The sequence below is a fragment of the Cyprinus carpio genome, chromosome B25, assembly GCF_018340385.1.
Source record: "Cyprinus carpio isolate SPL01 chromosome B25, ASM1834038v1, whole genome shotgun sequence".
Classification (NCBI taxonomy): Eukaryota; Metazoa; Chordata; class Actinopteri; order Cypriniformes; family Cyprinidae; genus Cyprinus; species Cyprinus carpio.
The window spans coordinates 18,951,036-18,963,909 of record NC_056621.1 but is presented as its reverse complement, the minus strand read 5'-3'; the positions used below and the strand labels follow the sequence as shown (position 1 = coordinate 18,963,909).

Below are 12,874 nucleotides of genomic sequence, written 5' to 3'. Positions count from 1 at the left end.
ATATATATATATATATATATATATATATATATATATATATATATATATATATATATATTTATATGTATATATGTATATGTATATATATATATGTATATGTATGTATATATATATATATATATGTATATATGCAAGCATTTATTAATCACACGATAATGCTGATTTAAAACCATTTTAAGAGGTGTTCTAGTAAGGCAGTAGTAGACATTTTGGCTCTGCATTTCATATTAGATGGAGACTAGTGTCCATGAAGAATAACATCTGCATCAAATCATGGCCCTTATTGCTTTGCCAGGTGATGGATGACATTTCCAAGTAATTCAATCAAAGCGATTTAAGTTCAATTCAAGTCCAGCTAATTCTTCATTATCCTCTCAGTGCTCTGGACGGGTCAGCCTGTAAAGTGAATTACCATCATTACAGCCACTATTCGCGTGAGGATCGATAAGGCAGGTGCGTATCAGAGGAAATGACGGCAGAAAGCGTTTCATCTGCTCTTCTTATCATCCGGGGCACTTTCCATTGTAAAGTTTTACACATCGAGTGTCCTGTCAGGAACTCTGGTGGTCCGCCTGCACAGACTGATAAATAGCTACACTGATATTGATTACGTGCGCATTTCTGAAATATTTAACTTTTTTATTTATTTCTATTCGTTTTATTTTAAAGTATCACTTATTTCCCTGTTTATTTACTGTTTTAATTGCACATGTATTTATTCATGATTTGGGTCAGATACGCTATTCAAATCATTTGGGGAATAACTACTTGCTTGACGTCACATTTTAGGAAGGCACAGAAAATGTTGGACATTTTAAACAAGGTGTTATGACATATTCTCTAATGCCCATTGACCTTTTTGTGATCTGGACTTCTTGGAAAACAGCGGCAGGGAACTCGGCCGGACTGCTGGAGATTGACTGACCGCATCGAGGTGTACCTCTCACGGACATGCGCGCCCGAGGGGCGGGGGGTGGAGGGGGGTTAAGGGGCGGGTTTGGGTATATAAAACGTCTCTCAGAGAACTTTTGCCTGTCGCCTGAGTTTTGGGACAGCTCCACACACCATCTTAACACCAACTGGGGAAACTAAACCGACATTCTTAACCAAATACAACAGCACAGCATTTTTTTCCCTTTTTTTTCTTTTTTCTTTTTCTTTTTTTTTTTTATGTTGACATGGAGGACCAACTAAAACATCATTCTTTGTGCCATACTTGTTTGAGAACAGACAGTGTCATAAATAAGGTAAAGAAAGACTTGTTTACAACCTTTACGAAATCTTGGACATATCTGCGATGAGTGCATTAGTTAAGCTCTCTTAAACAGAAAAAAAACTCGTTTTTATAGACTTGCAAAAATAGAATCGTTTTTTAAAAATGAGAAATTGACATGATCGGAAACGATAAGATTTTTAGACGCATTTTCTCTTGCACGAGCGATTCGCGTAATGCATTGGAGATGTTTTTGTCACTCTAAATTCATTACAGTTTCACAGCACTGAACTTCTAAATAAGGTCTATACGCCATTGTAAACATTTACCCTATGCATTTCTGCGAAGCTGCTTTGAAACTGTGTGTATTTTGAAAAGCGCTTTCCAAATGAAAACTGACTTGACACTTTATTCTGGATACGCGCGAGCAGGAGAAAGAAGCTACGCAAGGGGGCGACAGCACTTTAAATGATCTGGATTTAAGGAAATTATATGCTGAGTTGTGAGGAATAAGATAGCTGGGTATTTTGAGCAGTCTTGCAACTTGTTGAACGTTGTGTAAGAGTGTAAAGAAGCTCTTTGATAACAATTCATCCTCTAGCGTTAAGCAGATAATCAAAAAGTCGATGCATGCATGTAGAATTCCAATGTATTTGAAGAATTGCATTGACGAATTTAATGCACTAGAGGAACGAGGTTGAGGATAATTGATCAGCAGGTCGACCTTAAAGCATCATATTTACGGTTAAAAATTACATGCATAATTGAAAAAGCTAGAGGTCATGCATGCATACAAATTCTCAGAATGTATAAAGACCTGCATAGAAGAAATCAGTGCATTGAAGAAACAAATTACAGTTCCTCAAGATCTGACCAACAACACTGCAATTTAAGTTAAAAATGTTTAGTATTATTAATCAGCAGATATATGGCTCTTGCTCTTGCATTATATTGCACAAATAGTGCATTTTATAGCCTACTTTGACAAAATTGTGAACTATAATGCATGCTTTCCAGGTCATGAAGACACGCTTTTCCATAGTGTAAATTGACATGCTGATTTTGACCATGTAATCAGGCATATAATTGAAAAATCGATGGCCATGCATGCCCACACTGAAGGATTGCATTACTGAATTCAATGCCTCGAGGAAGCTAATAATAGTTACTTAAGGAAAACGTTCAGTATTAAGTTCAGGTATACATGGGATCTTCATAAAAACAAAAAAAACAGCAGCTTTATATATTGAAAATGAAATGCACAAGTTAAAACTGTCTAAACTAACTAAAACACGTTATCTCCGCAGGTCATAAAGATGTACTGGTCCATACGAATGCCCATATGCATACTGTTTTTAACCCTGTCTGCCTTCGAAGTGGCTTCAGCTGAAACGTTATGCGGCGGAGAGCTGGTGGACGCGCTACAGTTTGTGTGTGGAGACAGAGGTTTCTATTTCAGTACGTACATTTGCACTTTGTATTTTCTTTGCTTTTGCTTAAGTGTTGGAAAGCCTGCCAATTGTATGTCATGAATGACCAGAGTTACGAGCGGAGTCTCGGCAGATTGTGCTGACTGGGCGCATTCTCTCACGATATCTGTGATTGCATATGAAAGGGATGCTAAATGAGCCACAATGGCCTGGTTGTTTACTTGCACATTCCGCCAGGGAAAGTAATAGTACCCAAGTGGCATTCCATTCACCTCTCCAGAAATGTTCCCAGGCTACACTCAATTGAAAAAAAAGTTGTTTGTCCTCTTACACGGCTGGATGGATTGAGACAGCTTCATTGCTAGTTTAGTGTAACAGATATTAACCAATATGTTTAATGCGATACATCAGATACATCTGCTGGTTGTACACCGCTCGCATGCACGGAGCACAACTTTTTAAATATTTGACGTCTTCCTCACGCCAGCACTGACAAACAGACAAGGCCTTTGTGTTCTTTTGGCCGCAGAAGCCTAACTACCCCGAAAGATCATTATCCAATTTGGGCCAGCGCAGATTTTCCCCCCTCTATGCACCAGATCCACTCTTGTTCAATGTTTCCCATCCTACAATCAGCTGTGAGAAGCACAAGTCATTCGCATAATATTTGACTGAAAATCAATTGTTCCTTCCTTTTCCTGGTCTGGCTTTCTCTCCTCCATTACTGTGTCCTGTATCTTCACTCTTTCATGCCAAGTCTGTTCTTCCACCCCTCCCCCTTCCTCTCTTTCATGCTCTCTTTATCTCTGCTGAGCTGGCAAAGGACAAGGTCAAAAGGATATCCACCATTTACTAATCCAAACAGAAGCAAAGACTTTTGCCCTTCAACTCTTTCGCTGGCTTATTTGTAGGCTTTCGATCTTCCGTTCCTGGTAACGTGCTGCCGGCAAATTCTTCGAAACCGATTTCGAACAGCTCAATTAGATGGTATAACAAGATCAATCCGGACGAGAAAACAAATAAACAGACTCCATTTTATGCCACTGATTTTGGCTTTATTATACACAGCAGATGCGTCCCAGTCAAAACACAATGAATCTGCTTTGACAATGGAATCAGGCCACTGTAGCTTGATTTACATTGACTTGCTAATAGGGTTTGTTGAATGTGTTTGCATGTGTGATGGTGGCTGTTTAGACAGTTTGAGCGAAATCTCTTTCTTGCTATGATGGTTCAAACTATTTGGTTTCCTAGTCTTAACTGGTTTAAGATGGTCAGATGGTCTTCCAGCATGGCTTTTTTTGGTGGTTAGCTGAAAAAAAAAACATCTTAAACCAGTCTACAATAGTATTGACTACTTAGACACCCAGATAAACTAGGCCAGGCTTGGAGACTAAAAACTAGCAAACCTGCTTGGGCTGGTTTAATAAACCTTTTCAGTAGAGTTAGCTGGTCTGTCAGCTTGACAAAAGCCCAAAACCCAACTGAACCATCATCTGACTTGTCCATCTAAACCATCACTCAGAGACCAGAAAAACTTGATTACAAGGATAGTTCACGTGAAAGAAGAAAAATCTGTCAACATTTACTCACTCTCATGTCCTTCCAAAACTGCATATCTTTTTTCTGAGGATCAAGATACTTTGAAGAACATAGGAACTGTCCACGCAACAAAAGTCAAATTCAATGGTGTTCAAAACAATGACTTTCATTGCCTGGACAAAAAATGGTTTGAAACACATGTTTGGAATTGAGAGTGAGTAAATAATGAGGGAATTGAGTGATTTTGTCTGAAATGTAACCAGAACAATACTAAAGTGTCTTGAACTCATGATCTTCATTTGTATCTCTGCAGGTCGACCAACTAGCAGGTTGAGCAGTCGACGTTCTCAAAATCGTGGGATTGTGGAAGAGTGTTGTTTTAACAGTTGTAACCTAGCTCTTCTAGAACAGTACTGCGCTAAACCTGCCAAGTCAGAGAGGGACGTTTCAGCCACATCCCTACAGGTCATCCCGGTGATGCCCACATTAAAACAGGTACGTTGGCTGTGAGAAACAACAAAAACTCTCCAGCACTTTATCACGCTCACCATCTTGATCGTCCTGTTCTTTCTGCTGAACTTGTGCATACTGGCATGTGGGTTAAAGAAAACAGTCAGCCTGAGTAAGGAACTAGTAAGCAAGTATTGCCCCAATACTGCTGACCAAGTGGAAAATGATATGATAGAAAAGGTCATACATAGTTTGAAATTTTCCTGTTGATTTGACATCACATGGATTGGGTTACAAAAACCAGTCTCTCAAAATGGCCTGGATGTTGACTAGATGGTTGTACACTGGGGACAAATGGAACTGCCATTATCCCCTACTTATCATTCTCCATTTTGAGTTTTCATTGAGTTTTGCTCTGTTAGTATGTTTAATATATGCTTAAGAGATAGTTTGCCCAAAATTCATCATTTCCTCACCATCATGTTCTTCCAAAACTTTACGACTTTCTTCTGTGGAGCACAAAAGAAGGTATTTTAATTAATTTTTCAACTTTTTTTTGTCCATACAAAGAAAGACATTGGGGTCCAAAACAACAATGAACCCCCACTGAGTTTCACTGTATGGATAAAAAACAAAACAAAAAACAAAACTAGGAAACTATTTGAAGGTATATGAGGGTGAGAAACTGATCAAATAATTGTATTTTTTAGGTGAACTAACCCTTTAAGGAATATGAGAATTGGGCAAGAGAAATTCAAGTGGATGCTCAAGTTGTTGTCTTGGTGGATTTTTGCCTATTTTTGACAAAATATCTGCAAAGTCATTTACAGAAGTTTGAGTTTTATAGGGTCATCCAGTAGAATCTGTGAGAATTCTGACCTTTCTCTAGAGTCAGTTCCTAACGTTATTGTTATTCTTGCAACAGGAGGTCCCAAGAAAACATGTGACCGTGAAATATTCCAAATACGACATGTGGCAACGAAAGGCCGCCCAGAGGCTACGGAGGGGCGTCCCCGCCATCCTGCGGGCCAAGAAGTTTAGGCGGCAGGCGGAGAGAATCAGGGCCCAAGAGCAACTGCACCACCACAGGCCTCTCATCACGCTTCCCAGCAAGCTCCCGCCCATCCTTTTTGCACAGAGTCGATGAAAAAAGACCAGGGGATCAAAGCTTTTTGTCTCTGACGTCATTTCTGTGGCAGTCCTCAACAACCCTTCTTCCTTCCCCACCAGACATGCTCACACACTCTTCCAGTTTCTATTCTTGCGGTTTCATTCATCAACAAAAATGCACATCACAAACGAGAGGAACACAATTCAGGTGAAGAAGCAAAGGAAAGAACAAAGAAGCCGCAGAGCGCCGAATGTTTCACTGGTTTGGAGGACATTGGCGCGCGAGGAACAGCTTGAGCTAGCATGAAAGAACCCATTCCACCGCATTCTCCCGAGACAAAAGTATCTCTCTTTTAGTCCTTTTACATATTAGTTTGCACCTGTAACTATAAAGGGACATCCACACTGTAAGGAATTGTTGTAAAATTAGATTCCTGTTCCAGCACCTTGTAATCACAAATGAAAAGCAGAGAAGAATCTGCGAATTGCACATCGCCACGGATTACGTCAAAGTTCTTGTTAAGTAAATAAAAAGGCACTATTTTTTTATGGACTATGAACGCGTAGCTCAAAAAATGTCATGGTGCTTGCTTTGGGAATGGACTCAAAGGAGAAGGGGTTGAAAAGCACGTTTTTTTTTTTTTAATTTTATTTTTTTTAAACCTTATTAAACTTTCCGTTTTAAGGAAAGTGTGACTTTTGAAAGAGAAAACAAGAGCACGAGGGATATCGCTGCATGCAGATGTGTACGTTAGACGCGACGTATGCATTGGGTCCCAGCGCTGCCGTCACGATAAAGGAAGGAGCAGTGTGGGGACGCCGAAGGGATAATGTTCGAATCCCTGGAGGTGGAGAACTCGTCTCCTTTCGAGCGTGGCTGCACAAAACCCCTGCTTTGCACTGCAGGAGGAAATACATTGTGACCTTGAAAAAGTGGGATGTTTGTATTTTCTATGTTCTTTTTCGTGAGTGAAAAAAGGAGAAAAAAAGCCCAGTTTGGTTTCTGGTACCGTGACATTCTTGTTGTTGCAAAATAGGCTTTGTGTTTTTGTACGTTATTTTACAGTTCTGAAAAAAAGGCACAAATATCAATTCAAAGGGAAAAAACGCAATAATGTCAACTAACATATATTTTTACCTTTTATCCGTAGTATCCACATGCTTTTGCCTGAAAACAAATACTTGAATATATATAAATATATATGAAATAAATATGAAAATATATATTATAATTAGTTTCCAGGGACATCATGTAATATTCTTTTAGTCTGAGCTGTATCTTGCGTAATGAGCCGCCAAGCTTCTTTTTGTTTAAGTACAAATATGGGCACTGTATAAAGGCATTATTTATTTTGTTATAAAATTATATATTAAAATCGGTCCAAATACAGTAATATACATAGCACTGATGCTCAACTGATGGATTTTTATTTTATATGCTCTCTTATTTTCCCATTTTACATGTAAATGCTTTTTGTAGATGCTTTGTACCAAAAAATATTTCCTTTTTTTTCCCATTTGGTTCGCCACAGAGCTATTTTAAAATCAATATTTTAACAGCAGCTGTAGCCTGGATCGCCTAGGCATGTTGTAATACAAAAATAGGCACATACTCAGAAGACTCACTTTTTCTCTCCCTCCCGGATGGCTTTTTAATCTGCCAAATGGATTTCTGTTTATAAAAAACAAAAACAACTACAAATAAAAAAATAACTTTGTTTTTTTTTTTTTTCATGATGATGTTGTTGACCCGGTCTCTATATGCCGTGATTATACACAACCCACTACAGTTTAAGCCACTTTAGTTCTGTTTTCGTAGTCATATCGTAATTTTTTGGCCTCTCTAAGGTAATCCCCAAAAGAAACCCATGTTTTTTTGGGTTGAGAATAGCCTGCAGGAAGATGGAGGTGTTGTCCCTTGTTCAATGTTTTCTATTGCTGCTGAGTAATTGAACTGCAGCCGTAAAGCAAAGTGTAAACTACACCAATATGATGTCACCAAGATCCATTATGATGTCACAAAGGGTTGACTGTTTATACATCCCCTCGATCTCACCATCTTACAACAATATGCCCTAAATCCTCTTATTTCCTTTTGGTTGGGGTGTTTTTTCAAGTCCTCCATATATCTTCATCTCAGTCGTTGAAGGGCTTCCGTACTTAGTTACCCTAATACTCAGGAAATATCAGCAGATTTATGTGAAAACTCAATACAAGACCTTTTTTTTTTTTGCAGTTTCTCAGCTAAGCACAAGAAGTCAGTATTGATTCTTGTACGTGCCCCATCTTCAAGGTCATAAAATGATACTATAGTATCACTTAGTACCTTGAAACTTAAAGGTCTAAGTGCCTGCAGTCTATCCCTCTGCCTTGATAATCTAATATTTATCTGATTCATATCAGTTGTGATGAAGCAGTGCAATTATTATAATTACTATCATTATTTTTATTATTCAAACATCCCTTATTTCCGAAGACATTGCCATTTTTCTGTTGTTATCCACGGCATCCACTGTTGTTCTTTCCAAACTGGTTACTCAACTTTCCATGCAAAAAAAGGTGTGTAAGGAAAACATATCCTTTTGCGCTAAAAATGAAGGGATCTTTTGTCTTTCATTGGCATCGGTTTAATATCAGTAGCCCATGCAGCCTGTATGTATTTTAATTGATTTAACCTCTGCACGCTAGAACGTCCGAAATGCACAGTACATGTACCTTCATTTTTAATATCAATAAAAAACATTTTATCAAACATGTTTCAGTCATGTGCAAGTGTATGTGTTTTTATTGCCTGGTTGCATTGTAAATCATTTAGTAGATGTTGAGGCCTACACAGAATTTCCATGATGCTTTTAGCATCTTTTTTTTTGCACTGGCCGATCAGCAGAAGTTAAAAGTGTGCCAATGGAAAAGAAAATGCACTAAAATGTGAGCAAACAGTGAGCAACTGACTTGGGAGCAGATGCACAACAGCTTCACACACTACACTTTGAGAATAAAGGTACAAAAGCTGTCACTGGGGCCATACCTTTTCAAGAGGTACACTTCTGTACTCTAAAAGATGTATATTTGTACCTGAAATGTATATATTAATACATAAATTGTACTTATTAGTACCTAAATGGTACATGGACCACAGCTTTTGTACCTTTTTTTCTGAAAGTGTAGGGTTTAACTCAAACTCTTGCAAACCTTGTAACTAGCAGCATTCACTTTAACTCTCCCAATCTCCACATACACATGAAATAATGATTTGTCAACATCTCTCTGATGTCACACACTCCTATTGATAAATAAAATGTTTTCTGTGATGAGATGTCAGAGCTTTTCCATTCTTTTTTCCGACAAATGCATCATCATCTTTGATATCCAAGTGTGTGGAGAATCTGATGATTGATGTTATCATGTTCAAAAGAGCATCTTGTACTTATTTGCTACAAATGTGCTCATTTGACCTAATAGTGACCAAACCTTCAATATATCTTCTTACATTATAATAATGCTTTGTAAAGCTTTTCATGTTTAAATACACTTTGAATCCCAGAACTCAAATTTTGGGCCTCTACTAATTTGCCCACCTAAATAAAGATGATCATGATGTGGTGTTTATATGACAAACCTCATTCTGTAGATTTGCAAAGGTTAAGTGCAGGCTAGTGTTGCTGTAGGACTCCAAGTAAACAGTATCTGAATGTAACTGAATGATGGTTACTTTCTAGACATGACCGATCATGATCTCATCCTGCAAAGGTGCAATAATCAAAGATAAGCAATTGTAGAAAGCAGCTTTAATAGATCTTTTGTCACACTTAAAGGGATAGTTCACCCAAAAATTTAAATTCTGTCATCATTTACTCACCCTTAAGTTGTTCCAAACCTGTATGAGTTGCTTTCTTATGTTGAACATAAAAGAAGCTATTTTGAACTGGTGATCAAACAGTTGGTGGTTGCTATTGACTTCCATAGTAGGAAAAAAAATACTATGGAAGTCAATGGCAACCACCAACTGTTTGACCAACTCATACAGGTTTGGAACGACATGAATAAATGACAGAATTTTCATTTTTGGGTGAACTATCCCTTTAAGCTGGCTGCACACTAGATGATTTTCAAATCTTTACCAATTTTAAAACCATGGGAGACCACAGACAAGAAGACAGATCAACCGATTTTTAGCTTTATAATCCTCTGAATGCACACACTACATGATTTGACCAGACCACGAGACCACGCACTTGATGACTGAAGGAACGATTTCACAGTGACACATGATTTCATGGACACTCATGAGATCAAACGTAACTAGAGAAGAAAAACAAATAGAGGACAATCAATGTTGTCAGCTGACTCTCCTGGCATGCATTCTATTTAACAGGGAAAAATGAAGTATAGAAAAGAATATGGGTGATGTTCTCTCCTTTCATGGCATGTTTTGTGGCTGCCAAGTTTCAGCAATATCTGGTAGGTGACACTTGCTCACTTTCGTTGGGAATCACGAGTATCAAGTCAGAGGCAGCACGATCAAGAGTCGTAAATATCAAACATGTTTGAGCAGTTTAATAATCGTAATGACACCACACAATAGAGGATTTTTGGACAAAAAATAGCTTGCGATTGCCACCCCCCGATCGTTCAGGGGTGCAAATCGGCCATAAAATCTACCTTAAAATCGTCTAGTGTGCGGCCAGCCTTATGGACTTGTTTTGTGTGTCTTCTCCCCATGTGCTCCTCGTGTCCCAGTTTCTCCCTCTCGTTGATTAGTCATTTGGTGCAGGTGTGTCTTATCAATTACCCTCGTTTAGTTATATATATAAGTCCCAGTCCATGCTGTCTGTCTTTGTCTGGTCTGCAGTCTGCCACGTCATGTTCGTGTGTCAACAGCCTTTCCATGTGTGAGTTACCTTGCATATTCAATTCTATTAAAGACTGTTCCTTGATCCACGTCTCCGTCATTCCTTCCGACACAGAGTGAAACAGAAAACCAGACCTACACATGAAAAACTTAACTGCGTGTTTCCCCTCCATTTTGTTTCTGTGTTTTGTTCAGTGTTTTGGTGTCAGGTTTTTTTTTTTTTTTTTTTCGTTTTTTTTTCATGGATCCCCTCGCCACTTTGTTCACCTCCCTAACCCATAAGGACCTGACTGAGAGCCTGAGCCTGCGGCAACTGAGACCCTCTATCACTTCTGTTCCCGATTCCAGCCCAGAGAAGGTTTCTGTTCCTGAGTGCAACCCAGAGAGGGCTTCTGTTCCTGTTTTCACGTCCAACCCAGAGAGGGCTGTGGTTCCCTTGTATGGCCCAGGGAGGGCCACAGATCCTGAGTCTAACCCAAGGAGGTCCCCTGTTTCCCCGTCCAGCCCAGAAAGAGACTCTGTTCCTGAGCTCAGCCAAGAGAGGGCTTCCGTTCCCAAGATTTGGCCCAGAGAGGGCTTCTGTTCCTGAATTAGACCCAGAGAGGGCTTCTGTTCCTGAGTTTAGCCCAGAGAGGGCTCCTGTTTCTGAATTAGGCCCAGAGAGGGCTCCTGTTCCTGAATTTAGCCCCGAGAGGGCTCGTGTCCCCGAGTCCAGCACAGAGATGGCTTTTACTCCCATGTTTGGCCCAGGGAGGGCGTTTGCTCCTGATTGCAGCCCTGAGAACCCGGCGGCTCAAAAATTCCCACATACCCTCTGGCTCCTGCCGCCTCCACCGCTGTCGTCTGGCAGCATCTCTGCTCACCCTCAGCCCACCATCTGTTCGAAGCAAGCACCGCAGGTTTGCCAGTCTCCATCATTGGCATGGTTGGAGAACCCCTTGTCTCCACCTCCAGCCTCTGAGTCCTGGACTAAGGCCTCGGCCCATCGACCCAGCAGCTCCACCATGGCTCATAGCACCCTTCTCTCCCCATCAGTTCACTGTCTCCTCTGGGCTCCCTTGTCCCTCTGGCTCTGCCTTGGTCTGTCGTCGACCATCCATTGCCAACGGGACTCCACTCCTCTGGCTGCATCTCATCCCTCCGGCTCTATCAGGCTCCTCCTTCCCTTCAGCTCCACCTCTGTCCTCAGTTGCTCCCGCTCCATCGCAGCCTTCCGGGTCCCTGCCTCTGCCGCCTGAGCCATCTGCTCCGCTTTGGCCCTCTGGATCCTCCCCGTTTACTTGGCTCATCAGTTCTTCATCTCCGCCTCGGGCTCCTCCGCCACCTCTCCACCGCCATCGGTCTCCCCCCTGGAGTCATCAGCCCTTCCTCCACCATGGCTCCTCCCTCTGTCGGCTCCACTGTGGGTCGTCTTTACAGCTGTGGCCTGGGTCCCACCTGGCTCCGCCTGCTCCAAGCCCCTCCTGTCTCCATCTTGTCCACCCTGGCTCATCCTGTCTCTTCCCTGGCTCAGCCCCTGTCGGCTCTACCATGGACTCTATCTGTTGGCCCCCTCCTGAGTGCCCATCCTCCTCCTGAGCCTACGGCGTGAGGATGCACCTTCCGGGGTAGGGGGTGATATGTCACGCTTATGGACTTGTGAGTTTTCTCCCCATGTGCTCCCCGTGACCCAGTTTCTCCCTCTTGTTGATTAGTCATTTGGTGCAAGTGTGTCTTGTCAATTACCCTCGTTTAGTTATGTATTTAAGTCCCGGTCTGTGCTGTCTGTCTTTGTCTGGTCTACAACGTCATGTTCGTGTGTCAACAACCTTTCCCTGTGTGAGTTACCCTGCATATTGGATTCTATTAAAGACTGTTCATTGATCCAAGTCTCTGTCGTTCCTTCTGACACAGAGTGTGACATCTTTATTGCACAAAATCACCGACTGTAATCTTTTAAGGGACCATTTCACCTGAGACAGACAGTTCTGTCATTATTTACTCACCCTCATGTGTCGTTCCAAACCCGTATGCTTTTATTTTTTCCATGCAACACAAACATGGAAATACATTTCATAATGTCCATGCTGGTTATGACACCAAACCAATTCCATTTTGTCATTACAGCATAATACAGCACAATATAAACTGGGTCACCATGATTTTGCCAAGTAAGACATGTTCTTGGATCAACATTTTTGAACATTATTGTTCAAAACATAGACCTAACCTTATCCCTACCCCTAAACCTAACCCTACCCATAATTTATCCCTAAAATCAGAGGAAAATAATAGTTA

At 40.7% G+C, this 12,874-nt stretch overlaps 1 protein-coding gene across 1 annotated transcript; it reads left to right on the top strand.

The window, feature by feature from the left end:
* The first annotated feature begins 1,022 nt into the window (after positions 1 to 1,022).
* On the top strand, positions 1,023 to 7,139 carry LOC109098538 (insulin-like growth factor II). The gene is made up of 4 exons (XM_019112130.2): positions 1,023 to 1,247; positions 2,521 to 2,671; positions 4,499 to 4,680; positions 5,561 to 7,139. Exons 1-4 carry the CDS (start codon positions 1,179 to 1,181, stop codon positions 5,780 to 5,782), a joined length of 624 nt encoding a protein of 207 aa, XP_018967675.1. The 5' UTR covers positions 1,023 to 1,178; the 3' UTR covers positions 5,783 to 7,139.
* Positions 7,140 to 12,874: the final 5,735 nt, after the last annotated feature.

Excerpts from the sequence above, each read along its gene's own strand:
- LOC109098538 (XM_019112130.2), top strand. The coding sequence starts at position 1,179 with ATGGAGGACCAACTAAAACATCATTCTTTGTGCCATACTTGTTTGAGA. Across the intron at positions 1,248-2,520 it reads CAGACAGTGTCATAAATAAG|GTCATAAAGATGTACTGGTC; the intron begins GTAAAGAAAGAC and ends TTATCTCCGCAG. Across the intron at positions 2,672-4,498 it reads AGACAGAGGTTTCTATTTCA|GTCGACCAACTAGCAGGTTG; the intron begins GTACGTACATTT and ends GTATCTCTGCAG.